Consider the following 27,911-nt stretch of genomic DNA (forward strand, 5'->3'; position numbering starts at 1 on the left):
ATATAAATGTCTCCAACTGTGTAAGGTAGGTAATTGATGAAGTAAAGGCATTTTTTTTTTTTAGTATTCTATTACTTTAAAGGGGAGGAGCAGATGATTCCTCAAGAATAATCAATAGCAGTTAGTACTCCTAAAAGCTGTTTATTATTTATCATTTTTAGTCTTCATGTAGTTACAGTTTCAACAACAATTTCTTAACTATATATCTCTAACCATCTCTCTTCAATAGAAGACTGAGTATTTTTAACTGTCCTCTTTTTTACACTTTGCTTGAAGTTTGTTTTTCCTTGAAAGGGTATTTTCCATTATAATTAAACAAACAGTGGCAATTTATAAATATTGGAGAAAATATTAACCTTTATTTATTTATTTAGTATAATTTATTATCAAATTAGCTAACATACAGTGTGTACAGAGTGCTCTTGGTTTTGGGGGTAGATTTCCATGATTCACCGCTTATGTACAACACCCAGTGCTCATCCCAACAAGTGCCCTTCTCAATGCCCATCACCCATTTTCCCCTCCCTCATCCCCCCATCAACCTTCAGTTTGCTTATGGTGTGCCTCCTTCCCTCTCTGTTTGTAACTATTTTTCCCCTCCCCCAAAATAATTAGCTTTTAGGTCTAATTTTAACAAGGATAGCTCTCATTAGGATTGGTATATTTCAAATATTTTGTTGTTGCAGTTTGTGAGATACACCAGTAGTGACTATATGTGATTCCTTTGACTCACTTCTGGGATTATGAAAAATATTGCACATTTTATTTCACTCATCTTTAAGTAGGTTGAAGGAATAATTTTAATAATTTATAAATTTCCTATTATGGCATCACAATGAGACCCTTTCAATTTCTAAGGAAAACATACCTTTCAAAATCTCTCCTTTTTCATCATGAGAGTCACTTGTGGAGATTGGGTAACTTAGATTCTGAACTGATATGATTTATGCTACTTAGTAAGTAGGCCTCATCCCTGTTCCTGAAAATTGCTCTCAGGTAGCTCTGAGATGGCTCTGGGATGATCTGATATGGGGGAAATATTTTGTGTTCAAGGGATATGCAACACTTTTGTTAAATGTGCCTTCATTTAGTTCCATGAGATAATTAAGAATTCAAGAGTGTGTAGGGCAACACAAATTAGTGCTCTTTCATAGCTGGGAACTGTAGCAGTAAACTGTGAACTATGCCTCAATTCAATTTAAGAAAGGGCATTTTAGTTTTTAAAAAAGAATTTACTTATTTAAAACAATTTTCTTTTTAGTTTAAGTAATCTCTACACCCAACATGGGGCTCAAACTCATGACCCCAAGATCAAGAGTCACATGCTTTTTGGACTGAGCCACACAAGCACCCTGCATTTTAGTTTCTAAATGCTTTTGCCTTCATGGGAAACTGTGTTGCAATACATAGAATAAACAGAATGTCATGTGATACAATTGTCTGGCATGGGGAAAGGAGAGAGGAAATAATATTGAGCAAGATTCTGAGGGGAGATTATGTAAAATATTGAAGCTTATTTGAGGAGAGATTATTTGTCTGAGATTATTTAAAATACTGAAGCTTTAAAAGAAAATTTGGAAATACCAATTGGCCTGAAACTGTCAAGCATTTTTGGAGGTTGGCATTAGGAATACATTCCAGAATCAGAGTGATACATATTTTAAATGCCTAGGAGAGCAGTAGATAATTAACACCCTAATATCACACAGAAAAAAAATATTTTTGTTTGGGCACTGGGTTTCTTTTAGAAAATATTTCTGATTAAGTAAATTATTGTACAACCATATGATGGATTACTACATAACTGTAAGAAATAAATTGGAAAGCTATGTACTTATATGAAATGATTTCAAGATACAATGAATGAAAAAAGCAAGATGCAGAACATGGTATATTGTATACTTACATTTATGTATTAACGTGGGGGAGAACATTTATAAAAATTTGCTGCACTACACAAAACATCTCTGGAATGATACACACAAAAACGTAATACTTATTTCTCTCGGGATAAACGTGTTATTGAAACAAGACAGGGAGAGAATATGCGTTATGTACCTCTTCAATTTTGGAGCTACATGAATATATATCTATTTAAAAACAACTGTAGATTCAAAAAAGAAAGGTTCCCAAACGTTTATAAGCATTTGGTGCAGTTCCACGGGAAAACCTCTGGGTGTCGCTGTAGGTCAAAAAAGTGAGAGAAAAAGGATTTGGGAGTCTCTTAGAGGGTAACTTCCTGCTCAAACCAGCCACGTAGAGGACACCAGTACTGATTCGGATACAGAAAACAAAAGCAGGAAAAGCGACCCTACCCGGGATTTTGCCATCCACAGAGGGCTTAATTCTCCTCCCATCCAAAAAGCAGAGCCACCGTGAAGGGAGACAGGATGAGGCCGAGGCCGAGAGCGGAAAGGAGCAGCCCAGTGCGGTGGCGGCAGGTATTGTTGCCCTTCCTGCTGTCTTTGTTCCGCGGGGCTCTTCCAGATCAAATCCGCTATTCAATTCCCGAAGAGCTGGCCAAAAACTCGGTGGTAGGAAACCTCGCCAAGGATCTGGGGCTCAGTGTCCGGGATTTGCCAGCCCGGAAGCTGCGGGTTAGTGCGGAGAAAGAATATTTCACTGTAAACCCTGAGAGTGGGGACTTACTTGTGAGTGACAGAATAGACCGAGAGCAGATATGCGGAAAGAAGCCTCTGTGTATTCTGGACTTCGATACTGTCGCTGAAAACCCACTAAATATTTTCCATGTAGCAGTAATAGTACAGGATATAAATGACAATACCCCGCTATTCAAACAGAATAATATTGATTTAAAAATTGGAGAATCCACTAAGCCAGGTAAAACATTTCCACTAGACCCGGCCCTGGATTCAGATGCTGGCCCAAATTCACTGCAAAGATACCATCTTAATGACAATGAACACTTTGATCTCATAGAGAAACAGGCTCCAGATGGACGTAAATATCCTGAGTTGGTTCTGAAACATTCACTAGACAGAGAAGAACAGAATCTCCATCAATTGGTTCTAACAGCTGTGGATGGTGGAGACCCACCCCAAAGCGGCACCGCTCAGATCCAAATCCAAGTGACCGATGCCAACGATAATGCCCCAGTTTTCATCCAGGACGTGTACAAGGTCAGCCTGCAGGAAGGTGTACCTCTGGGCTTCTCCGTGCTTCAAGTAACGGCCACTGATCAGGATGAGGGCGTCAACGCAGAAATCACCTACTCCTTTCATCATGTGGATGAACTAGTGGAAAAGTTTTTTAACTTAGATAAAAGAACAGGTGAAATCACAACAAAGGATAATTTTGATTTTGAAATTGCTAATAGTTACACTCTCAGTGTAGAAGCAAAAGATCATGGAGATCTAGCAGCCTATTGCAGTATCCAAGTTGAAATTCTCGATGAGAATGATTGTGCACCTGAAATGGTTATTACTTCGGTATTTACTCCGCTACCAGAAGATTCACCACCAGGAACTGTGATCGCCTTGATAAAAACAAGAGATAGAGACTCTGGAGAAAATGGAGAAGTTTACTGCCGCATCTTGGGAAAGGCCGAGTTTATATTGAAATCTTACTCCAAGAACTATTACAAGCTAGTGACAGACGGGCCCCTGGACCGGGAGGAGAATCCAGAATATAACATCACTATAATGGCCACCGACAGAGGTAAGCCGCCCCTCTCCTCTAGTATAAACATCACTCTGCACATCGCAGATGTCAACGACAACGCGCCAGTTTTCGAACAGGTTTTCTATTTGGTTCATATTGCCGAGAACAACCCTCCAGGAGCCTCCATCGCCCAAGTCAGCGCCTCCGACCCCGACCTGGGACCCAACGGCCACGTCTCCTACTCCATCGTGGCCAGCGACCTGGAGCCACGGGCGCTGGCGTCCTACGTGTCCGTGAGCGCGCAGAGCGGCGTGGTGTTCGCGCAGCGCGCCTTCGACCACGAGCAGCTGCGCGCCTTCGAGCTGACGGTGCAGGCCCGCGACCAGGGCTCGCCCGCGCTCAGCGCCAACGCGAGCCTGCGCGTGTTGGTGGGCGACCGCAACGACAACGCGCCTAGGGTGCTGTACCCGGCGCTGGGGCCCGACGGCTCGGCGCTCTTCGACACGGTGCCGCGCGCCGCGCAGCCCGGCTACCTGGTCACCAAGGTGGTGGCGGTGGACGCCGACTCGGGACACAATGCGTGGCTGTCGTACCACGTGCTGCAGGCCAGCGAGCCCGGACTCTTCAGCCTGGGGCTGCGCACGGGCGAGGTGCGCACTGCGCGTGCTTTGGGCGACAGGGACGCGGCCCGCCAGCGCCTGCTGGTCGCCGTGCGGGACGGGGGACAGCCTCCCCTCTCTGCCACCGCCACGCTGCACCTGGTTTTCGCCGACAGCCTCCAAGAAGTACTGCCGGATGTCAGCGACCGCCCGGAGCCCTCTGACCCCCAGGCCGAGCTGCAGTTTTACCTGGTGGTGGCTTTGGCCTTGATCTCGGTGCTCTTCCTCCTTGCGGTGATTCTGGCGGTGGCCCTGCGCCTGCGCCGCTCCCCCAGCCCTGCGGCCTGGGGCTGCTTTCAGTCAGGCCTCCGTTCCAAATCTGGACCTGGGGTTCTTCCCGATTACAGAGAAGGGACTTTGCCTTATTCCTACAATCTGTGCGTTGCTTCACAGTTAGCTAAGACAGAGTTTAATTTTCTTAATGTCACCCCGGAAGTGACTCCCTCTCAGGATCTCCTCTGTGAAGATGCCGCTTGGTTACCAAATACAAATCATGAAGGCGCTGGGGTCCCATTTGCATCAGATACTATTCTAAAGGTGAGTTTTAATTTACTTCGCTAGTTTTCACTTTGGGTTTCAATGTTTGTTAACAAATCACCTTACTGGCGTAGAAATCACTATTTCATATTTTGTCTTGTGGGTTCAATTTAGGCAGTTTTCTGCCTTAGTTATCTTAATCTTATCTAAACAGAATTTTAACATAGGTTTTCTTTCTGACGTGTGAGATTTATTTGTCCATAATTACAAGCCTTTACTACACGAAATAGTTTCTGCTTCATCTTTATATTACTTTCCTCTGAAATTTCATTACTACTGGGATCTTAAGCTATTCCTTTTACCCTACAGATCTTTATTACTCAGATTTTAGTTTTACTTCCTCTTAGAATTATAGCACTTCAGAGTAAAGAGAGCTTTCCATGTTCCTCGTTTGGGAAAACTGGGAACCAAAAAGAAAATTTTACCCAGTGTCATGGCTTGTCAACAGCAGGGCATGGGTAGGACTGAATTGTAGACCTCCCTTCTAAGTATCTTTTCAAGCTTAATGTCTTGAGATCTCAGATCTGTTTTTAAAGGATAAGCAACATTTGAGGCCTGTAGTATCTGTTATTAAGAGTGTGTTTATGGGGGTGCCTGGGTGGCTCAGTGGTTAAGTGTCTGACTCTTGATTTTGGCTCAGGTCATGATCTCATGATTCATGAGATTGAGCCCTGTCAGTGTGGAGCCTTCTTGGGATTCTGTCTTTCTCTGCATTTCCCTGCTCATGCTCTACCTCTCTCATAAAGAAATAAACTTTTAAAAAGAATGTATTTAATAAGTGGGAGAAATCGTTCTCTCTCATGCATATAACAAATTGCTTTTGTGAAAAATTGTACAATGAGAAAAATTTTGCAAATTATACTCACATTGTTTACCTAAAACTTTCTTTTTTGAATTTTCTAATTATAGATATAAAATCTCTTCATGTTGTTTCTTTTCCTATGGAGGTGTCATTAGGGAAAAAGTTGCTTTTCTCAGTGGACTCTCTGAAATGTCCCTTTGTTTTCAATCGTGAGGCTTTTTTTCCTGCTACCATGTAAAGGTGATAGCATTTAATATCCGTCTCAACATAGAAAGGGCACTTGCCTGCTCACTAAGGATCTGGACATGTTTTTCTGCCTAGGTGATGAACGAAAGCCCTTTTCTTCAGTCACTACACTGACTTCCCCAAGAGTCTGTCACTGTAAAATGCCTTAACTCCAATTTAGACATGATAATAGGGAAATATAAATAATGTGTAGTTAACCCAACTCAGACTCTTAGTCTGATATAGTGGAGCTGCCAAACTCTTAGTGTGAAAGTCTGGGAACTTTCTTAAAGACCTCAAGCAGCAAAATGGACCCTTTATTTTCTCTGTTTACAACATCTAATACAATTTGCTTGAATCAGTAGGCCTTTATGCAATGGTGCGATGAGAGCTAGGTTTGTTTCCTGGACATTCTGATCCATAGTAGGTACGTTTTCATAAATATATCCTAATAAAAAGATGAAATTTTAAAGCCTACAAAATTAAGAATTCTAATGTCCTAATTTAATGGACTCAGTATAGGTAAGAGGTAAATAAAGGACATAGACTCAATGGCACATTAAATAAAACTTTTCTAAAGAAATAAAAATGTAATAATTATATTGATCTCAAGGTTTGTGGAAGTCCTTTGATATTTCAGAATTAAATCTTAGATATGAGTAATGTCACTTGTCAATAGGTTAAGAATACAGCAAAATTATTAGAAATAAAATATAATTAAACATTTATGAAATAAAAACAGAATTGGTGTAGTAACTGGTTAGGACTCTGAGCGTCGCTGTTCACCAAAGTGGAAAAGCTGTCCGCTGACGGCGACCTGACTCTGCTCCTTCCGCCCTAAACAAACACAGACCAGAGAAATTTGGGGAAAAGCCTCGCGTTTCTGTCAAGTAATGTGTTTCCTTTGACTTGAAAGAAATAAGGATACAGCAGGCTGGAATTAGGACTAAGGAAACTGGTCGGAGAGAAGGAAATGGCGGATACACTGAGGGGTTGGGGCTGCATAGAGCCGCTTCTGCTCCTCCTGCTCCTGGAGACGTTATGGAGAGCTGGAGCCGGGCCGATCCGCTACTCGGTGCTGGAGGAGCTGGACAAAGGCTCCTTCGTGGGCAGCATCGCCAAGGACCTGGGTCTGGAGCCCCGGGAGCTGGCGGAGCGTGGCGTCCGCATCGTCTCCAGAGGTAGGACGCGGCTCTTTTCTCTGAACCCGCCAAGCGGCAGTTTGGTCACCGCAGGCAGGATAGACCGGGAGGAGCTCTGTGCTCAGAGCGCACGGTGTGTGGTGAGTTTTAACATCTTGCTTGAGAATAACATGAAAATTTATGGAGTAGAAATAGAAATAATAGATATTAATGATAACTTTCCACGTTTCCGGGATGAGGAAGTAAAAGTAAAAGTTAATGAAAATGCGGCTACGGGAACTCGGTTAGCGCTTCCTTTCGCTCGAGACGCGGATGTGAGTATGAACTCTCTCCAGAGTTATAAGCTCAGCCCCAATATGCACTTCTCTCTGGAGCAGAAAAGCGGAACTGATGGACAAAAATATCCGGAGCTGGTACTGGAACGGCCCTTGGACCGCGAGAAAGTAGCTGTCCACGACCTTCTTCTCACAGCTTTAGATGGTGGAGACCCCATACTCTCTAGTAGTATGCACATACACGTGGTGGTCCTCGACGCAAATGATAATGCGCCTCTCTTCACTCAATCTGAGTACAGAGTGACTGTTCCAGAGAACATACCTGTAGGCTCTCGGCTGCTTACACTAACCGCCACGGATCCAGATGAGGGAGTAAACGGGGAATTAACATACTCTTTTCGCAATGAAGAAGATAAGATTTCAGAGACTTTCCAACTTGATTCCAGCCTGGGTGAAATCTCAACTCTGCAATCACTGGATTATGAGGAATCCAGATTCTACCTCATGGAAGTGGTAGCTCAGGATGGAGGTGCTCTTATTGCCAGTGCTAAGGTATTGGTGACAGTACAGGATGTGAATGACAATGTCCCAGAAGTGATCCTCACATCCCTTGCTAGTTCCGTCTCTGAAGACTGTCCTCCTGGAACTGTAATTGCACTGTTTAGTGTACATGATGGTGATTCTGGAGAGAATGGTGAGATTGTGTGTTCTATCCCCAGGAACTTGCCCTTTAAATTGGAAAAGTCAGTTGATAATTATTATCACTTATTGACAACGAAAGCCCTGGACAGAGAAGAGATCTCAGATTATAATATCACAATAACTGTCATTGACAATGGAAACCCACCCCTGTCTACAGAAAGCCACATCTCCCTGAATGTGGCAGACATCAATGACAACCCTCCCGTCTTCCCTCACACCTCATACTCCACCTACATCCTGGAAAACAATCCCAGAGGCATCTCAATTTTATCTGTGACTGCACACGACCCTGACAGCGGCAACAACGCCAAGATCACTTACTCTCTGGCTGAGGATATGTTTCAAGGAATGTCTCTGTCTACCTATGTCTTCATCAACTCCAATACAGGCATCCTGTATGCTCTGGGCTCTTTTGACTATGAGCAAGTTAAAGATCTGCAGCTGTGGGTAATAGCCAGTGACAGTGGAGACCCTCCACTTAGTAGCAACATGTCACTGAGCCTGTTTGTGCTGGATCAGAATGACAATGCCCCTGAAATCCTGTACCCCAGCATTCCCACCGATGGCTCCACTGGTGTGGAGCTGGCTCCCCGATCCGCAGAGCCCGGATACCTAGTGACCAAGGTGGTGGCAGTGGACAGAGACTCTGGCCAGAATGCCTGGCTGTCCTACCACCTGCTCAAGGTCAGCGAGCCAGGACTTTTCACGGTGGGGCTACACACGGGTGAGGTGCGCACTGCACGGGCCCTGCTGGACAGAGATGCGCTCAAGCAGAGCTTAGTGGTGGTGGTCCAGGATCATGGCCAGCCCCCTCTTTCAGCTACTGTCACACTCACTGTGGCTGTAGCTGACAGTATCCCAGATGTCCTGGCTGACCTGGACAGCCTCAAGCCCTCATCCTATGCTGACGACTCCAGTCTCACACTGTACCTTGTGGTGGCAGTGGCTGTTGTCTCCTGTGTCTTCCTCACCTTTGTCATCGTGCTACTGGCACTCAGGCTGAGACGCTGGCACTCTTCAAGTCAGCTCCAGGCATCAGGAAGCAGGTTGGCTGGCATGCCCACCTCGCACTTTGTGGGTGTGGACGGGGTGCGAGCTTTCCTGCAGACTTATTCCCACGAGGTCTCCCTCACAGCAGACTCCCGGAACAGTCACATGATCTTCCCCCAGCCCAACTATGCAGACACACTCATCAGTCAGGAGAGCTGTGGGAAAAGCGAGCCTCCTCTGATATCTGAGAAGATAAATGTAAACGAAGAGCTAGGAGTTGTACAGGTGAGGTTTTTTTTTTTTTTCCAGTATCATTGCTTGTAGCATTTTTTTCATTTGTTTCCTCAATCATTTGTCTGCCATATTCAAAGTTTGTTAATTATATAAATAATCAATCATTGTATGTTTTATTTAGAGATTGACTTGATTTAATTTGATGATGCTCTCTTCATTTGTTTTCAAATTATATTTTGGGTTTAATGTCTTTTTTTTCAATACATGAAATTTCTAGACAATCTAGCTGATATCCATAGTCTTAAAAATAAATGAAACATGATTGCTTTACCCAAAGACTTTCTTATACAACTTTTATGTTTTTTTAATGTTTATTTATTTTGAGAGGCGGGGAGGTGCAGAGGAGAGGGATAGAGAGAATCCCAAGCAGGCTCTGTGCTTTCAGTGCAGAGCCCAATGCAGGGCTGTAACTCACAAACTGTGAGACCATGACCAGAGACAAAGTCAAGAGTCAAATACTGAACCAACTAAGCCACCCAGCTGCCCCAGAATTGTTACTATGTTAATAGAAGAGTTGTTTGATTAGTCCAAATTGTTACATGTAATGTTCTCTTTTGAATATTTGTGTAAACACCAATGGTGAATATGTTTTGGAAGAAGAGTGTACAGCATTGAAGTTTTAGTATACTGTTTCTATAAGGAAATAATTTACAGTATTTTCATAAATCAGTGGAGGAATATAGAAAACTACATGAAAAAAATTAAAAACATCAAATCTATAGTCTGTGGCATTCTCAAGTCTGGAAACTTTGGGTTAATCTATGTAATTACTGGACATGTGTATTTGTTGAGAGAAAAAATCAGTGAGAAAGAGCCTTAGAACTTTATTTTCTGATGCAGTTTAAAATCTCCAAAGAATTATATTTTGCTACATTCATTAAATACACCATTAATATGCCATTACACCTGGAATCATCTGGTTACAGATAACCTCTTCACTTTTTAGAATCAATATCTACTTGAATGTTTGCATTTATTCAAGTGTCAGTACAATTCTGCTTTATTACTAGACTCTATGATTTGTGGTTTTTAAAATTATTTATTATTTTTTGAGTGAGAGAGAGAGAGAGAGCATGAGCAGGGGAAGGGTAGAGGGAGAGGAGGAGAGAATATTAAGCAGGCTTCATGCCCAGCATGGAGCCAGACATGCTGGGCTTGATCTCATGACTGTGAGATCATGACCTGAGCCAAAATCAAGAGTCAGACACTTAACCGACTGAGCCACCCAGGCACCCCGGACTCTAAGATTTGTACTTGGAAAATCAATTCAACATAAAAATTGTTTAAAATTTTGAAATTCACATGCTCATCTTAAATTAATAATCCTTCTTAATGAAATGGGGTATTTCATTGGGTATTAAAATTCATGAGTGTCTGTTGCTTAAGAAGAACTACCCTTTTGGGGCACCTGGGTGGCTCAGTTGGTTAAGCTTCCAACTTCAGCTCAGGTCATGATCTCCCAGTTCATGGGTTCAAGCTGCACATCTGGCTCTGTGCTGACAGCTCAGAGCCTGAAACCTGCTTCAGATTCTGTGTCTCCCTCTCTCTGCCTCTCTCCCATCCACTCTATCTCGGTCTCTCTCAAAAATGAATAAACATTAGGGGCGCCTGGGTGGCGCAGTCGGTTAAGCGTCCCACTTCAGCCAGGTCACGATCTCGTGGTCCGTGAGTTTGAGCCCCGCGTCAGGCTCTGGGCTGATGGCTCAGAGCCTGGAGCCTGCTTCCGATTCTGTGTCTCCCTCTCTCTGCCCCTCCCCCGTTCATGCTCTGTCTCTCTCTGTCCCAAAAATAAATAAACGTTGAAAAAAAATTTAAAAAAATGAATAAACATTAAACAAAAATTTTTTTTAAAAAAGAAGAACTACCCTTTTCATTTTTGATATCTGATTTACTGAAGATGATTTTCAGATGCTTCTCTTTAAATTTTTCAAATACTGTACTTTATCAGCTGCAAAGTATGAATAAATAGGGGAAATGGCAATAAAATATTATGAATGGGATAGTAGGCTACATTACCTGACCAAACAAATGGTTTATTGTTACATGTGGGAACCTATGACTACTTAATTTTTATTTTTTAAATATTTATTTGAAGGGCATCCAATTAATTTTTATATGGACAATTCTGATCACAGTGTAAAATGTGCAGATTCACTGAACAGCAAATACATCAAAAGAGTAACAAGAATCTGTATGATGGAGGATGGAGACTGATACCATTCACTCTTACAAGAAAACTCATTTTTTCATTATATTTTATAATAAATATTATTTTTTCTTTTCATTATATTTTAATGAAGATGTTATAGACTTTGGATATGTGTCCTGAGTAAACCTCTATAAACTTCAATAGACTTTATATAATGAAATGCTTGATCCAACACTCTGAGTGTATATACTGTGTATACTCCATATTCTTTGAAATATTTGAATCTTTAGTTTCACATGTGCTCTGAAAAGATAACTGTCCTATATTAATTTAAGTGTTCACACCATATTGTTCAGTCATGTTTTGGAGCAAAGTCTCGAATCTGTTTTTTATGTTTGTATGAAGTAGAGATGTCCATGAGTTTCTGTCTAGAATCCTGAATACAATGAACAGTTTAAGATGTCTAATGCTATTCCACTATGAGTTCAGCATTGCTACACATCCGCTAAGTTTTAGAATGACAATGTATTGTGTAGGTTAAAAAAGTTTATTTATGAAGATTTCTAGTTTGGAAATGGAATTAAACCTGTAAGACCTATCAGAAACATAAAATTGACATGCTTATTTACAAGGCAAGAATGTCAGTAACAAAGGGTTGGGATGATCTGATAGTAACCTTGGGACCAAAAAAAGTAGACGACATAGATTACTTTCTTTAGAATATGTGATTATAAGGACTCATACTTCACTCCCCAAATTCGAATAACTCACCATTGCTAAGCTACTTGAGAAGAAACAGTACCATTAGAGACAATGGTAAAGTAGTGTGGAAAAAATAAAATCAGAGGAATAGTTTTTGAATCCTAGTCATTTGAAAGTAGACACTTGGAAACTAACAAGGAGTTTCTTCTTGCTTCTTACCATACTCCTGTTTTATAAGAATAATCAGTCTCTTTGCTTACATATCAATTATTTGGGGGGTAAGGTGACAATGATAATATAGAAGGAAGTGAAACACAGGATACAACTAAAAGCTACGATATTTGTAACATTTTTAAGTTAGAAAAAAAGAAAATAGAGTGGAGTAGTAACAATACATATCAAGCTGATATTTCAAGAATTTTCCTATTACACTTTCTGCTGCACCACCACTGCTTTCATTTGTGTCATTTTCTACATATTATTTTATTTGGTCTTCAATTTTACTAAGTAGCACAGGGAAGATGTTATTATAGCCATTTTATGAAAATGGAAATGAAAAGCACTACGATGCCAATGTCTTCAGCAAGTTACCTCTGCTCTTTGAGGAGTAAAAATGACTTGATTTAGATGGATAAAGCTCAGGTTCAAATAAAATCACAGCCAGACCAAAGATAGAGTGAATATTTAAAATGTTAAAATCCTTGTAAAATGAGAAAAATGAGTATCTATATCAGGACACAGAATTTTCTTCTAACCCACCCCTTACTTGGAGCTGATGTAGTAACCACTACTGCAGTTCTGCAGCCCAGACGCGGGGTGCCGCTGTTGGCTAGTACTGAGCGAAGTATCAGCTTCTCCTGGCGCAAAGGAATCGCCAGCCCACCGCGGAACCGCGAGAATTGGACACTCTGCCTCTGGCTCTGTGACGCTAAGATATTTGTTAGAACCCGCCTGCCAAGACAAATCAAGGAGTTGCTCCTGCTTGGAGAATTCTTGGGATAATTTAGCGACCATAGCTCTTCAGAGTCAGAAAGGCAAAGGCGCTGAAAGCGGGATGAGCGATCACTTGGGATTGAAGGGCCCGGCTGGGCGGAGACAAATGCTGTTTCTCTCTTTGCTGCCTTTGTTCTGCCCGGTGATCTCGGAGCAGATCCTCTATACTATTCCGGAGGAGCTGGCCAGGGGCTCGCTTGTGGGAAACCTCGCCAAGGATCTGGGGGTTGGCGTTGGAGATTTGCCTGCTCGAAACCTGCGTGTTAGTGCACAGAAGAAACTGTTTACAGTGAGTACTGAGAATGGGGACTTACTTGTTAGTGACCGTATAGACCGAGAGCAGATTTGTGGTGAGAAGTCGACATGTGTTCTAGAATTCGAATTGGTGGCCGAAAAGCCTTTGAACTTCTTTCATGTAAGTGTGGTAATTCAGGATGTCAATGACAATCCACCAACCTTTAGCCAAAATATCACTGAATTGGAAATCAGTGAACTGGCCGTAACCGGAGCCTCCTTTGCCCTGGAACCCGCGCAAGATTCAGATGTAGGTGTCAATTCCCTGCAGCAGTACTACCTCAGTCCCAACCCACACTTCTCTTTGATCCAGAAGGAGAACCCAGATGGCAGTAGGTACCCAGAACTGGTAGTGAAGACTCCCCTGGACAGGGAAGAGCAGTCACGCCACCACCTGGTCCTCACGGCTGTGGATGGGGGTGACCCAGCCAGAAGCTGCACTACCCAGATCATGGTGGTTGTGGCAGATGCAAATGATAATGCACCAGTGTTCACCCAGGACATTTACAGGGTCAGTGTTCCAGAGAACCTGCCTATGGGCTCCTCTGTACTAAGAGTGATGGCCACTGACTTGGATGAAGGGGTCAATGCTGTGATCACCTACACTTTCATCAACATTGGTAGGGCAGTGAGACAGCTGTTCAAACTGGACAGTACAACAGGGGAAGTCACCACTGGCGGAGGATTGGACTTTGAAGAGAGAGCGAGCTACACAATTGGGGTGGAAGCAAAGGATGGTGGACATCACACAGCACACTGTAAAGTACAAATAGATATTTTGGATGAAAACGACAATACACCAGAGATAACCGTGGATTCTGAATCTAAACATATTCTAGAAGATGCTGAGTTGGGGACTGTTGTTGCCCTGATCAAAACCTATGACCTCGATTCTGGATTTAATGGGGAAGTTTTCTGCCAACTAAAAGGAAAGTTCCCATTTAAAATAGTTCAAGATACAAAAAACACATACAAGTTGGTCACAGATGGAGCCCTAGATCGAGAGCAGACTCCGGAATACAACATTACCATCACAGTCACCGACAGGGGAAGGCCAGCCCTCTCCTCCAACAGAAGTGTCATCTTGAACATTGCTGATGTCAATGACAATGCTCCTGTTTTCCACCAGGGCTCTTACGTGGTCCACGTGGCAGAAAACAACCCGCCCGGAGCTTCTATTTTCCAAGTCAGCGCGTCAGATCCTGACCTGGGGCCCAACGGCCGCGTGTCCTACTCCATCGTGGCCAGCGACCTGGAGCCGCGGGCGCTGGCGTCCTACGTGTCCGTGAGCGCGCAGAGCGGCGTGGTGTTCGCGCAGCGCGCCTTCGACCACGAGCAGCTGCGCGCCTTCGAGCTGACGGTGCAGGCCCGCGACCAGGGCTCGCCCGCGCTCAGCGCCAACGTGAGCCTGCGCGTGTTGGTGGGCGACCGCAACGACAACGCGCCTAGGGTGCTGTACCCGGCGCTGGGGCCCGACGGCTCGGCGCTCTTCGACACGGTGCCGCGCGCCGCGCAGCCCGGCTACCTGGTCACCAAGGTGGTGGCGGTGGACGCCGACTCCGGACACAATGCGTGGCTGTCGTACCACGTGCTGCAGGCCAGCGAGCCCGGACTCTTCAGCCTGGGGCTGCGCACGGGCGAGGTGCGCACTGCGCGTGCTTTGGGCGACAGGGACGCGGCCCGCCAGCGCCTGCTGGTCGCCGTGCGGGACGGGGGACAGCCGCCCCTCTCTGCCACCGCCACGCTGCACCTGGTTTTCGCCGACAGCCTCCAAGAAGTACTGCCGGATGTCAGCGACCGCCCGGAGCCCTCTGACCCCCAGGCCGAGCTGCAGTTTTACCTGGTGGTGGCCTTGGCCTTGATCTCAGTGCTGTTTCTCCTAGCAGTGATTCTAGCGGTTGCGCTGAGCCTGCGACGCTCCTCCCGCCCTTCCTCCTGGAGCTGCTTTAAGACTGATGTCTGCTCCAAGACTGGATCTGGGGTTATTCCCAACTTTAGCGAAGGGACTTTGCCTTATTCTTACAATCTATGTGCTGCCTCACATTCCTCAGAGACTGAGTTTAAATTTCTCAGTATAAAGCCTGAAAATGGTCCATCACAAGATCTTCTATGTAATGAAGCCTCTTGGTTTGAAAGTGCCAATAATGATAATCGCAAAATGACTTCTAATTCAGTCAATTTGCAACAGGTGAGTCAAAACCTTTTATTTCTATAAGTATAATTAGGTTATAGATAAAAAGTATACAGGCTAACTATACCCTGATTTTATTGTGTTTTATTGATTTTTCTGGGCATCGTTTGTGTGTGAGGGGTGTTAGAATTTTTTTGTTCATTTCTGTGTTGCAGTCTTTCATATAAAGTGGCCTTGTGATGTCTTGAAATTTTTGTTAAATCTAAAACCACATATCATGAAACATTTTTGATATATTAGCATCACCCTGTCATTGGGAAACCTTATGTAATTAAACACAAATGTAGGCACTTAAGTGGTTGACTTAGTTTCAATGCAGTCAGTCCTAAATTATGTTTTGTATATAATATATTAATACAAGTTTTCTCATTGTAGACAATATATTTTCACTTCCTTTTTATGTTTTTATTTTATTTTTACGGTTTTTTTATTCATTTAAGTAATCCCTACACCCAACGTGGGGCTCAAATTCATGACATGGATATCAAGAGTCACAGGCTACTCTGATTGAGCCAGCCAACTGCCCCCCTTTTCTTGATTTTAAAAGTATACAGAAATATTGCTTATGCTAGAGCATTTATTAATCTATGTGTTAATAAAATAGATGACATCTAAATGTGGCAATACTTGTAACTGGCAGTAGGTGAATTGGTTCCAAATGTGTAGTTGTTGGTGCCCTTATTGAAAATGGGACAAATAAAAGAGACTCTTAATTATAGAGAAGAAACTGAGGGTTGCTGGAGGGGAAGTGGGGGGGGAATGGGCTAAATGGGTGCTAGATATTAAGGACAGCACTTGTGATGAGCCCTGGGTGTTACATGTAAGTGATGAATCACTAAAATCTATCCTGAAAACTAGTATTACACTATATCTTAACTAACTAGAATTTAAATAAAAATGTGAAACTTTAAAAAAATGAAAATGGGACAAATATAAATGATGGTGGAATAGAATTCAAATTTACAGAAAAGCATAATCTTATATCTTTTCTCCAAGGCCCTAAGAGCTCATGACCCCCCCCCCCAAAATGAGTAGTAAATTCCCGGGAATATATAAAACTATTCAAAATATGCGCTTTTATTCTTCTTGGGGAGGGAAATATGAGTGACATCTAAGCAGATTTAGCAGAAATAAGATTCTTTGCATGATGGTTCCACAAAAACGGTGCAGTATTAAGTTAGGACTCTAAGCGTCGCTGTTCACTAATCCCGGCAAGGAAAGTAATGACAACTCAAGTAATATCCTCCAGCACAAAGCAGATCAGACACCATAGCTCTCCAGCTGCGCAGAAATTCTAATCTAAAACGCTTCGCATCTGACCTCTACTTGTTTATGGACCTTGGCTTCTAATTCAGAGAAGCACAAAAAAGTGATTGTGAACCTGCTCCCTCTACTCACAATCCCCAGGAAGTCCATAAGGACCTGTCATGGCAGCTCTGCAAAAGCGCCGGCACCAGAGCGGATTAGTGGTACTCATTATTCTGCTGGGGATTCTGGGGGGGCTTGGGGCCAGGCAGATCCGTTACTCCATTCCTGAAGAGCTGGACAAAGGTTCCTTCGTAGGAAACATCGCTGACGATCTGGGGCTAGAGCTCCAGGAGCTGGGGGAGCGTGGAGTCCGCATCGTCTCCAGAGGTAGGATGCAGCTCTTTTCTCTGAACCCGCGAAGCGGCACCTTGGTCACCGCAGACAGAATAGACCGGGAGGAGCTCTGTGCCCAGACCGCGCGGTGTCTGGTGAGTTTTAACATCCTCATTGAGGATAAACTGAATCTTTATCCCATAGAAGTGGAAATACTAGACATTAATGACAACACACCCCGATTCTTTAGGGAAGAATTAGAAGTGAAAATTCCGGAAAACGCACCCCCATCCTCTCGTTTTCCACTAATGGAGGTCTATGACCTGGATGTGGGAATGAACTCTCTTCAAGGCTTCAAACTCAGCAAGAATAGTCACTTCTCAGTGGACGTGCAGAGTGAAGCTGATAGGCCCAAATACCCGGAGCTGGTGCTTGAGCGTGCCCTGGATCGGGAGGGAGATGCCGTTTACCACCTCATCCTTACTGCTGTGGATGGCGGTGAACCTGTCCGCTCAGGCACTGCTCGAATTCTGGTAACTGTCCTAGACGTGAATGACAACGCTCCAGTATTTACTCAGCCTGTCTATCGTGTAAGTGTTCCTGAAAACCTGCCAGTAGGCACACCAGTCTTGTCGGTAAATGCTACTGACCAGGATGAAGGAGTCCATGCGGAAGTAATGTATTCCTTCCTGAGGGTAACAGAAAAGATCTCCAAGATTTTCTGCTTGAATGTTTTCACTGGAGAAATCTCGATCTCTGCAAATTTAGACTATGAGGATTCAAGCTTTTATGAACTGGATGTTGAAGCCAGAGATAGGCCAGGTCTACTTGACAGAGCAAAAGTCTTAATAACTATCTTAGATGTAAATGATAATGTACCAGAAGTGGTAGTTACATCTGGAAGCAGATCAGTTGCTGAAAGTATGCCTCCAGGAACAGTAATCGCTCTTTTTCAAGTATATGATAGAGACTCTGGACTGAATGGCCTGGTAACATGCTCCATCTCAAGAAGTATGCCATTTGAACTGGAAAAATCAGTAGGCAATTATTATCGATTAGTGACCAATACAGTACTAGATCGAGAACAGGTATCCTTGTACAACATCACTGTAACAGTCACAGACAAAGGAATTCCACCTCTGTCTACAGAAACACTTATTTATCTAAATGTGGCAGATATCAACGACAACCCACCTGCCTTCCCCCACTCCTCCTATTCTGTCTACATCCCTGAAAACAACCCCAGAGGTGCCTCCATCTTCTCTGTGACTGCACATGACCCGGACAGCCATGAGAATGCCCAAGTCACTTACTCCCTGTCTGAAGACACGCTCCGGGGGGCACCCCTATCCTCCTATGTGTCCATCAACTCTGACACTGGTGTCCTATATGCCTTGCATTCCTTCGACTATGAGCAATTCCGTGACCTGCAACTGAGAGTGACTGCGCAGGACAGCGGAGACCCACCGCTTAGCAGCAATGTGTCCTTGAGTATATTCATTCTTGACCAGAATGACAACACACCGGAGATCCTGTACCCCGCCCTCCCCACCGACGGTTCCACAGGCGTGGAGCTGGCACCCCGATCGGCAGAGCCCGGCTACCTGGTAACCAAGGTGGTGGCGGTGGATAGAGACTCTGGCCAGAACGCCTGGTTGTCCTACCGCCTGCTCAAGGCCAGCGAGCCAGGGCTTTTCGCGGTGGGGCTGCACACGGGCGAGGTGCGCACAGCGCGGGCCCTGCAGGACAGAGATGCGCTCAAGCAGAGCCTAGTGGTGGCAGTGCAAGACCACGGCCAACCCCCTCTCTCGGCCACCGTCACGCTCACGGTGGCGGTGGCCGACAGCATTCCAGACGTCCTGACTGACCTGGGCAGCATCAGGCCCTCGGCCGACCCTGATGATTCGGATCTCACGCTGTACCTGGTGGTGGCGGTGGCCGCAATCTCCTGCGTCTTCCTTGCCTTTGTGATCGTGCTGCTGGGACTCAGGCTGAGGCGCTGGCATTCGTCCCGTCTACTCCAGGCTGCGGGGGTTGGATTGGCGGGCGTGCCCGCCTCGAGCTTTGTGGGCGTGGACGGAGTGCCCGCTTTTCTGCAGACCTACTCCCGGGAGGTCTCGGTCAGGGCGGACTCCAGGGAGAGTCACGTGATCTTCCCCCAGCCCAACTATGCCGACACGCTTATCAGCGGAGAAAGCTGTGGGAAAAGCGAGCCTCTTTTGATTCAGGAAGATTCAGGTTTTTGTAAAGAGGAAGACTCCCTTGTTCAGGTGAGGTTATTCCTTTTATTGGTTTTATTTGAACAAGAACGTTTAAAATTTTCTTTGATCAGTGCTTAGTTTTCTTAGTCTTTGCAGTGCGTCAATTTTGAGAATTTTTAAAATATCAGTTGAACTCTATTAAATCTTAGTTTCGTCTAATTTCATGAAAAAAATCTTAATGTATGATGCAGATTTTCTTTACCTTTCTGCTGGCAAGCTCTTTCTGCCTTGGGTTTCGTTCATTTGTTTTGTTAGAGTGTGTGTGTGTGTGTGTGTGTGTGTGTGTGTGTGTGTGTTCCTGCCTTGTGACATTTGTGAGATTCTTTTTCTTTTCAAAATGTTTTTAATTTATTTTGAGAGAGAAAGTGTTTGAGCAGGGGAGGGGCAGAGAGAGAGAGAGAGAGAGAGAGAGAGAGAGAGAGAGAGTAAGAGAGAGAGAGAGTATATCCCATGTTGGCAGAGCCTGAAGTGGGGATCCATCCACCACCCTGGGATCATGACCTGAGCTGAAATTCAGAGTGAAATCCAGAGACCCTCAATCAATTGAGCCAGTCAGCTGCCCCATGAGATTCTTTTTCTAATGTAAAAAAAAACTGAATTGCAGCCTCTGTTAAGATCAAGGTCTCAGTTTCCCTGATTTTAATTAATAGCATGTGCTTTCTAAAATAATGGAGATTTGTGAGAGATATTTTCCCTCTTTACTACTTAGGAATCAAAAATTATTTTTATGAAAGATAAAAGTAATTGATCTCTGTAGCAGAAAAGACCCGATCTTTGGTGTTAGCCTGAATAACATTCCTGGAACTATTTGTTATTCATCTCGGGCCAGTCACAATATCTATAGTTTTTAAAGCAAAATTTAAATTAAAAAGACTTGTCTTCTTTACTTCACACAAATTCTGAGAAAATATAACAAAATAATTAAAGTTTTTTTCAACTATAAAGTAGTATAGTATAGTGAACAAGTATTTGTTGACATCACCAGTATTATAATTGTGATTGTTAACATGTTAACAAATGTAAGCATCTGATGCTGTATGCCTACTATAATGTCTTCTGCAATCTGTGTGCTTGATAGTACTTAAGAGTGCAAATGAATTTTTAAAATAATTTTTAATGTTTATTTTTGAGGGAGAGAGAGTGCACTATTGTGCACAAGCAGTGGAGAGGCAGAGGGAGAGGGAGACAGAAGATCCGAAGCAGGCTCTGTGCTGACAGCAGAGAGCCTGATGCAGGGCTGGAACTCACGAAACAGGAGATCATGATCCCAGATGAAGCCAGATGCTTAATCAAATGAGCCACCCATGCACTCCCAAAATGAATTTCTAACTATGCTTATTAGTGTCCACTTACAAGGATGTATCTCTAAAAATTAGAGAACTGAATATTGAATGGGAGAATGAAGGATTGATAGTGTTCAAATAATAATTTAAATAATTTAGCATATTTAACCCACATAAAATAAGGTTTCTGTCATATAGAAACTCTATCCAAATATTTAAGGAAAGGAGAGCTGTCATTAGAAGAATTAGTCTCATTCATCATGGCCCAAAGGTGTGAATGAAACTGTGGTTTGATGAGTAGAAAAAAGCAAGGTTTTGAGTTGTTGAAGTTGTTCTAATGGAAAATGGATTGCCTAGGAGGTAAGAGGTTCTATTATTAGCTCCTTTCAAAAGTAAGCTGTTGGCCCTGGAATTAATAGAATACAGGGGATAATATAATTGGATGAGTTGTTGACATACATAATAGTCAAGGTATTTTCCAATCCTGAGCTGGAGGATTCTATGATCTGATAATGCAATAGATTGGCCACTTATGCTTCTAAATTGGGTATTCACATTTAACATAAATAATTGAAAAGATATGTTGAAAATAAATGAGAACCTTCCTTTGTAACTGGAAATTGTCAGTCTTTTTTTTTTAATGTTTATTTATTTCTTTTTCAGAGAGAGAGAGTGTGTGTGCACAAGGGGGTGAGGGGGAGAGAGCAAGGGAAACACAGAATCTGAAGCAGGCTCCAGGCTCTGAGTTATCAGCGCAGAGCCTGATGTGATCCTTAAGCCCACCAACTGTGAGATCATGACCTAAGCTGAAGTTGGATGCTTAACCAAATGAAACACCCAGGTGCCCCAATCATCTCTAAGATAATATTGGGGCACCTGCGTGGCTCAGTCGGTTAAGCATCTGGCTTCGGCTCAGGTCATGATCTCGCAGTTTGTGAGTTCAAGCCCTGAATCGCATTGGGCTCTGTGCTGACAGCTCGGAGCCTGGAGCCTGCTTCGGATTCTGTGTCTCCTTCTATCTCTGCCCCTCCCCCACTTGTGCTCTGTCTCTCTCTGTTTCTCAAAAATAAATAAACGTAAAAAAAAATTTAATATAATGTTGAGTTGATGCCTTTAAATTAGATGCTAAATGTATTCTATGTTTCCCCAAATCAGTATTGTGGTATTTACATCTCAGAGATTATTTTAGAATTATTTATTTCAAGATTCCAAATGTATATGACTAAGAGATTCCAGACATACACATTTTCAAATATGATTTTCTTGGACATTTGTGATATAATTATTTGATGGTTTTATTAGGAATTTAATAGTAAATAATTTTAAACAACTTGAATCTTGGGTATTGGTCATGGGAGTCAGATTATCTCATACAAGTATTAAGATTTGTTTGATATGATCTGAGAGTGTAAATGTTTTTTATAGCACCAATTCTGGATGATTTAAGCTACATCTTGAAAAAATAAAAATAAATTACATCTTAAACCTGCATTGTTGTAAGCAAAGTTCACTTAACTGGGTTTTATGGATAGTAGGCTGGTTTATTTTATTCGTCTTATCTGTTCACTCACTAATGGGATAGTAGGATGGTTTGTTTCATTATTTCATTCTCTTACCTGAATTACCTATGACCATTTCATTTAAATAAATAAAATATTTTATTGAGAAAAACTATCAGATTCTACTCTCAATAATACTCATTCATGTGGACTGACCAAGTGTTAAATCCTAGCAGTCATGGAATTTGCTAAATTCTGACTAACTGAGGTTCTCAGACCTACATACAATACAGATCATATTAATAAGATAGGCAGTCTGAAATTTTAAGTACTGAATTTTGAAGCATCAGGAAGAAAACCTACCAAATTATTGGGCTAGTTTATCATCTTTGAAAACCACCCATCTGATGAAACTTCTGTTGAGGTGACAGTTGTCAATGGGAAGAAGTAAAAATCTCAGAGAGAAATGGAAAATACCTACATGTTTGCCTGGGAATGTAAATCTAAACAGAACTCCAAACAATGTTTTCTCAATAGAAAAAAAGTTCCATAAAGAAAGGAGAGACGATGAATAACTCGATGCCTAGGAAGTCAATTAGACTTTCCATACAATTTTTTCCATAGAATTTTTTATGCAAGTAAACAGATGAAGGTCCATTCTTCCTAATAACTCAATCAATAATAACATACTTCCTTTAAAACTATAAACTTATTTCGGTTTTATATGGTAAGCCTATGTTATATTTAACATAACTCATTGGTCTAGTAGAGATCTTTAATATTTAAATTTATGTTGTAGAGGAGCTTAGAAAAATTGGTTACTAGAGATATAAAGCCAGTTATTCCCTAAAGTATGCTTTATGTTCAGAGTATGTTCATAATCTTATTCATCTAGATCTTACTTATTTAGTTCCAAATAAGGTATCCAGAAGTAATAAGTTAACTGAGACTTTTTAAAAATAGTAGAATAAGAAAGAAATGTAAGATGACACTATGATTTTTGAAGTGTTAGGTAGAAAAAAGATCACAACATTGGCAGCCATAATATTCAGACATAAAAGTTTTGTTTAAAAATGTCTGCAAGTACTCATGATCTTTAATGACTTTGCTTACGTCAACAAGAAGTTCAAAATTACTACTAAACAAATAGTATTTAACTCCTATTTATGGAACTAATCTGTAATACTCATATTGGCTCCTTTGAACAAAAAGTTATTCTGTCTACTTGATGAAAACAAACATGGCTGTAAATTATTTTGATAGATTAAAACAGCATTTCATTCAAAGCATTGCCTATATTTTGGACTAGTGCCATCAGAGAGCAGAAATAGATTACGTAGTTAGGAAATCTCCAGCAACTAAGTCAAGCATTTTCAGTGCTACTTTTGATTTCTCTTCCTGGTGCTGCTATCTACTCCCCTATGGCTTAAAATAATTTACAAAGCAATGTTATTTCTTTTTAAAAAAGTTTATTTATATAAGTAATCTCTAAACCTAACATGGAGCCTGAACTCACAATCTCAAAATCAAGAATTGCACGCTCTTCCAACTGAGCCATCCAGGCGCCCCATGAAGTAGGGTTATTTCTTGCCAGGTCTTCATTTCAGAACAGGTAACTCTCTTTTCTCTTGCAACTATGTGGAAGGAACTTTATTTCTGTAAGCTGAGAAGAACTGAGCCATCAACAATTCAGTTTTACTTAACATCAGTGGAAAAATTGGTACCTCTAATGATCTTCTCAGGACAGTTCTGTTTGTATGCTCAAAGGCTATCTGGAGGCCCATCTTTTTTCAATTATTCTAGAATAATCATCTAGAGTAGGAAGATTATTTGAATTGCATAATGAAGAGAAGCAGTCAACATCCACTTTAACACTCCACAGCTAGTAGAATCTCTGAAAATTCCTGCCTTCTGTACAAAATTTCGTCTATAGCTGACTGTTACTGCTTGGGTTCTCGCCTCATCTCTAATGGCACTTTTTGAGCATAAAGCATCAGCCAAGGCAAATGGTTTTCTTTTTTCTGCTCAAAACACTGGAAGTGATGATATTTGTATTCCAATGTATACTATTATATATATAATCAAGGACAAGGTAATTTCCTCTTATTTTTAAAATCATTAAAATGAAGGTATTGGACTAAATCATCTCTAAGGTTCCTTCCAATCAAAAACTTAATTAAATGACCTGTCTGTATCTTAAAGAAAATTTTGACTGAGTCTTACGTGGTAGTGTCTAGAACATAGTATGTGTTCAATATTAATGAATTAACTTAAATTTATTATACTGATGAAAACGATTTCTACATAGCATCTTTCTTATGTATACATACACACACCTTTTCAAAATAAGTTGTACTTTTTTTTACCTGCAAACACTACTTTTACTCCATGTTCAGTGAAGTCTGAGGTAGCACCCAACATCATTTCAAAGTTGCAATGCAAAAGAGAAAAAAAATGTAATTATCTTGAATTAATAAGCATCCATCATAAGCATTGTTGCATTATTTCATTTAACTGGAATGTATTTTTAAGTTAGATATATAGATCGAAGACATATAAATGGAAGGATTTTGAAGGATAAAACAACTTTCTGAAAAATCAGTTATCTTGCTTCAATATGGTGCAGTAACTTAGTAAGGACTCTGAGCGCCGCTGTTCACCAACCACGGGGAAAGTGGTGCAATAAGATCTGCCAGAGCCACCGAGATTTTACAGTACAAAGAAACATCAGATTGAGACAAATTCTCTTCCAAGCTGCATCAAACTCCGGTCTCTATTATACTAAATTCCGGGCTTCTCTTATGAATACAAAGGATTCCACGCTGACACACTGGCATCCATAAGCGCAAAAGGAGATAGTCCAGTGTCTAACAAGATCAGCAGGACAACAATGGCGACTCTGAAGAGGGGTCGAGACTACAGAGGATTCATCCTGCTCTCCATCCTCCTGGGGACCCGGAGAGAAGCTTGGGCAGGACATATTTTCTACTCTTTGCCGGAGGAAACAGACACAGGGTCTTTTGTGGGTAATATCGCTAAGGATCTGGGCCTGGAGCCCCGGGAACTGGCAGAGCACGGAATCCGCATCGTCTCCAGAGGTAGGACACAGCTTTTCGCTCTGAATCCGCGAAGCGGCAGCTTGGTCACTGCAGGCAGAATAGACCGGGAGGAGCTCTGCGCTCAGAGTGCACGGTGCCTGGTGAACTTTAATATCCTGATGGATAAAATGAGTCTTTACCCTATAGAAGTGGAAATAATAGATGTTAATGACAATTCTCCTAGATTCTTGACAGAAGAAATGACTGTAAAAATAACGGAGAACACAGCTCCTGGGGTGCGGTTTCCCTTAAATGAGGCTAGGGATCCAGATGTGGGCACGAACTCCCTCCAGAGCTACCAGCTCAGTCCCAATCGTCACTTCTCCCTGGTTGTGCAGACTGGAGATGATGGAGCTAAATATCCAGAATTAGTGCTGGAAAGGGTGCTGGATAGAGAGGAAGAGGCTGTTCACCACCTACTCCTTACAGCCTCTGATGGCGGTGACCCACCCCGATCGGAAACCGCCCGCATCCAGGTAACTGTGGTGGATGTGAATGATCACGTGCCAGTCTTCTCTTTGCCTCAGTACCAAGTAACTGTCCCTGAGAACGTACCAGTGGGCACAAGATTGCTCACAGTACACGCTGTCGATCTGGATGAGGGAGTCAATGGGGAAGTGACATATTCTTTCCGGAAAATAACTCAAAAAATTCTACAGATATTCCAACTGAACCCTCATACAGGAGAATTATCAACTTCAGAAGGCCTAGATTATGAAGAGTCCAGCTACTATGAAATGGAAGTTCAGGCTCAGGACGGTCCTGGTAGCATGACAAGGGCTAAAGTAATTATCACAATTTTAGATGTGAATGACAATGCCCCAGAAGTGACTCTAACATCTGTAAGCAACGCAATCCCTGAAGACACTCCTCCTGGAACAGTAATTGCTCTTTTCTACCTTCAAGATCGAGATTCTGGCAAGAATGGTGAGGTGACCTGCACTATTTCAGAAAATCTGCCTTTTAAATTAGAAACATCAGTAGACAATTATTATAGGTTGGTGACAGCGAAAAACCTAGACCGGGAAAAACTCCCTGTGTATAACATCACACTGAAAGCCACAGATAGTGGAACCCCACCCTTGTCCATGGAAACTCACATCTCAGTGAATGTGGCAGATACCAACGACAACCCACCTGCCTTCCCCCATTCCTCCTATTCTGTCTACATCCCTGAAAACAACCCCAGAGGTGCCTCCATCTTCTCTGTGACTGCACATGACCCGGACAGCCATGAGAATGCCCAAGTCACTTACTCCCTGTCTGAAGACACGCTCCGGGGGGCACCCCTATCCTCCTATGTGTCCATCAACTCTGACACTGGTGTCCTATATGCCTTGCATTCCTTCGACTATGAGCAATTCCGTGACCTGCAACTGAGAGTGACTGCGCAGGACAGCGGAGACCCACCGCTTAGCAGCAATGTGTCCTTGAGTATATTCATTCTTGACCAGAATGACAACACACCAGAGATCCTGTACCCCGCCCTCCCCACCGACGGTTCCACAGGCGTGGAGCTGGCACCCCGATCGGCAGAGCCCGGCTACCTGGTAACCAAGGTGGTGGCGGTGGATAGAGACTCTGGCCAGAACGCCTGGTTGTCCTACCGCCTGCTCAAGGCCAGCGAGCCAGGGCTTTTCGCGGTGGGGCTGCACACGGGCGAGGTGCGCACAGCGCGGGCCCTGCAGGACAGAGATGCGCTCAAGCAGAGCCTAGTGGTGGCAGTGCAAGACCACGGCCAACCCCCTCTCTCGGCCACCGTCACGCTCACGGTGGCGGTGGCCGACAGCATTCCAGACGTCCTGGCCGATCTGGGCAGTCTCGAGCCCCCAGCTGACCCTGATGCCTCAGGTCTCACGCTGTACCTGGTGGTGGCGGTGGCCGCAGTCTCCTGCGTCTTCCTTGCCTTTGTGATCGTGCTGCTGGCTCTCAGACTGAGGCGCTGGCGCTCATCGCGTCTGCTCCAGGCTGCGGGGGTTGGATTGGCTGGCGTGCCCGCCTCGCGCTTTGTGGGCGTGGATGGGGTGCGGGCTTTCCTGCAGACGTATTCCCACGAGGTCTGCCTCACCACGGACTCCAGGGAGAGTCACTTGATCTTCCCCCAGCCCAACTATGCAGACATGCTCCTCAGTCTGGAGAGCTGTGAGAAAAAAGATCCCTCATTAACATCTATAGATTTTCATGGATGTAAGGACGAAGCAGAAAATATTCAGGTGAGTTCACTAATACATTTATCTTTACATCCTTGAGGAATTATATTTTGTGTAATTTTCTTTACTGTATTGTGAAACAAATGTTTTAAAAATGTAAGAGGCAAAAGCAAGTTAACCGATTTATTTAACATAGAACACTTATTGACATAGGTTTTGGTGTCATTTCCTTAGTGAAAGCCTATACAAGACTGTGAATAAGTGGACTGTCACATTTTTATACCTTCCATGTATTTTCCCTTCAGTGTTCTCAATTCATGTGTTTTATAAATGAGAATAAATTGTTACATGTTTTTCATTGCACTGGGTTAGCAAGAGGAAAATACAGCTCATACACCTTGTCAGGATTCTTTTTAGATTAGATCTAGGAAAGGTTCTTGAAGATCTTCTGCCTCCATATACC

The 27,911-nt window shown here is 42.9% G+C and overlaps 1 protein-coding gene across 10 annotated transcripts in view; it reads left to right on the forward strand.

Moving 5' to 3' along the window:
• The window catches only part of LOC125166778 (protocadherin gamma-C4), a 170,476-nt gene that overhangs the window by 29,522 nt on the left and 113,043 nt on the right, over positions 1 to 27,911 (forward strand). The window contains exons 1-3 of one of the 10 annotated variants that reach the window (XM_047860809.1): positions 1,899 to 4,817; positions 14,515 to 15,573; positions 16,826 to 16,979. The exons of 3 other annotated variants lie outside the window; for them this stretch is intronic. In XM_047860809.1, the coding sequence (XP_047716765.1) occupies positions 2,391 to 4,817; positions 14,515 to 15,573; positions 16,826 to 16,849 (3,510 nt within the window). In that variant the 5' untranslated portion in view covers positions 1,899 to 2,390 and the 3' untranslated portion in view covers positions 16,850 to 16,979. Of the gene's footprint in view, positions 1 to 1,898; positions 4,818 to 7,363; positions 9,239 to 14,514; positions 15,574 to 16,478; positions 19,428 to 23,706; positions 27,512 to 27,911 lie in introns of those variants that run through there. 6 more of the 10 variants (XM_047860800.1, XM_047860807.1, XM_047860924.1 and 3 more) reach the window with 6 other exon arrangements.

This window comes from Prionailurus viverrinus, chromosome A1 (genome assembly GCF_022837055.1).
Source record: "Prionailurus viverrinus isolate Anna chromosome A1, UM_Priviv_1.0, whole genome shotgun sequence".
Classification (NCBI taxonomy): domain Eukaryota; kingdom Metazoa; phylum Chordata; class Mammalia; order Carnivora; family Felidae; genus Prionailurus; species Prionailurus viverrinus.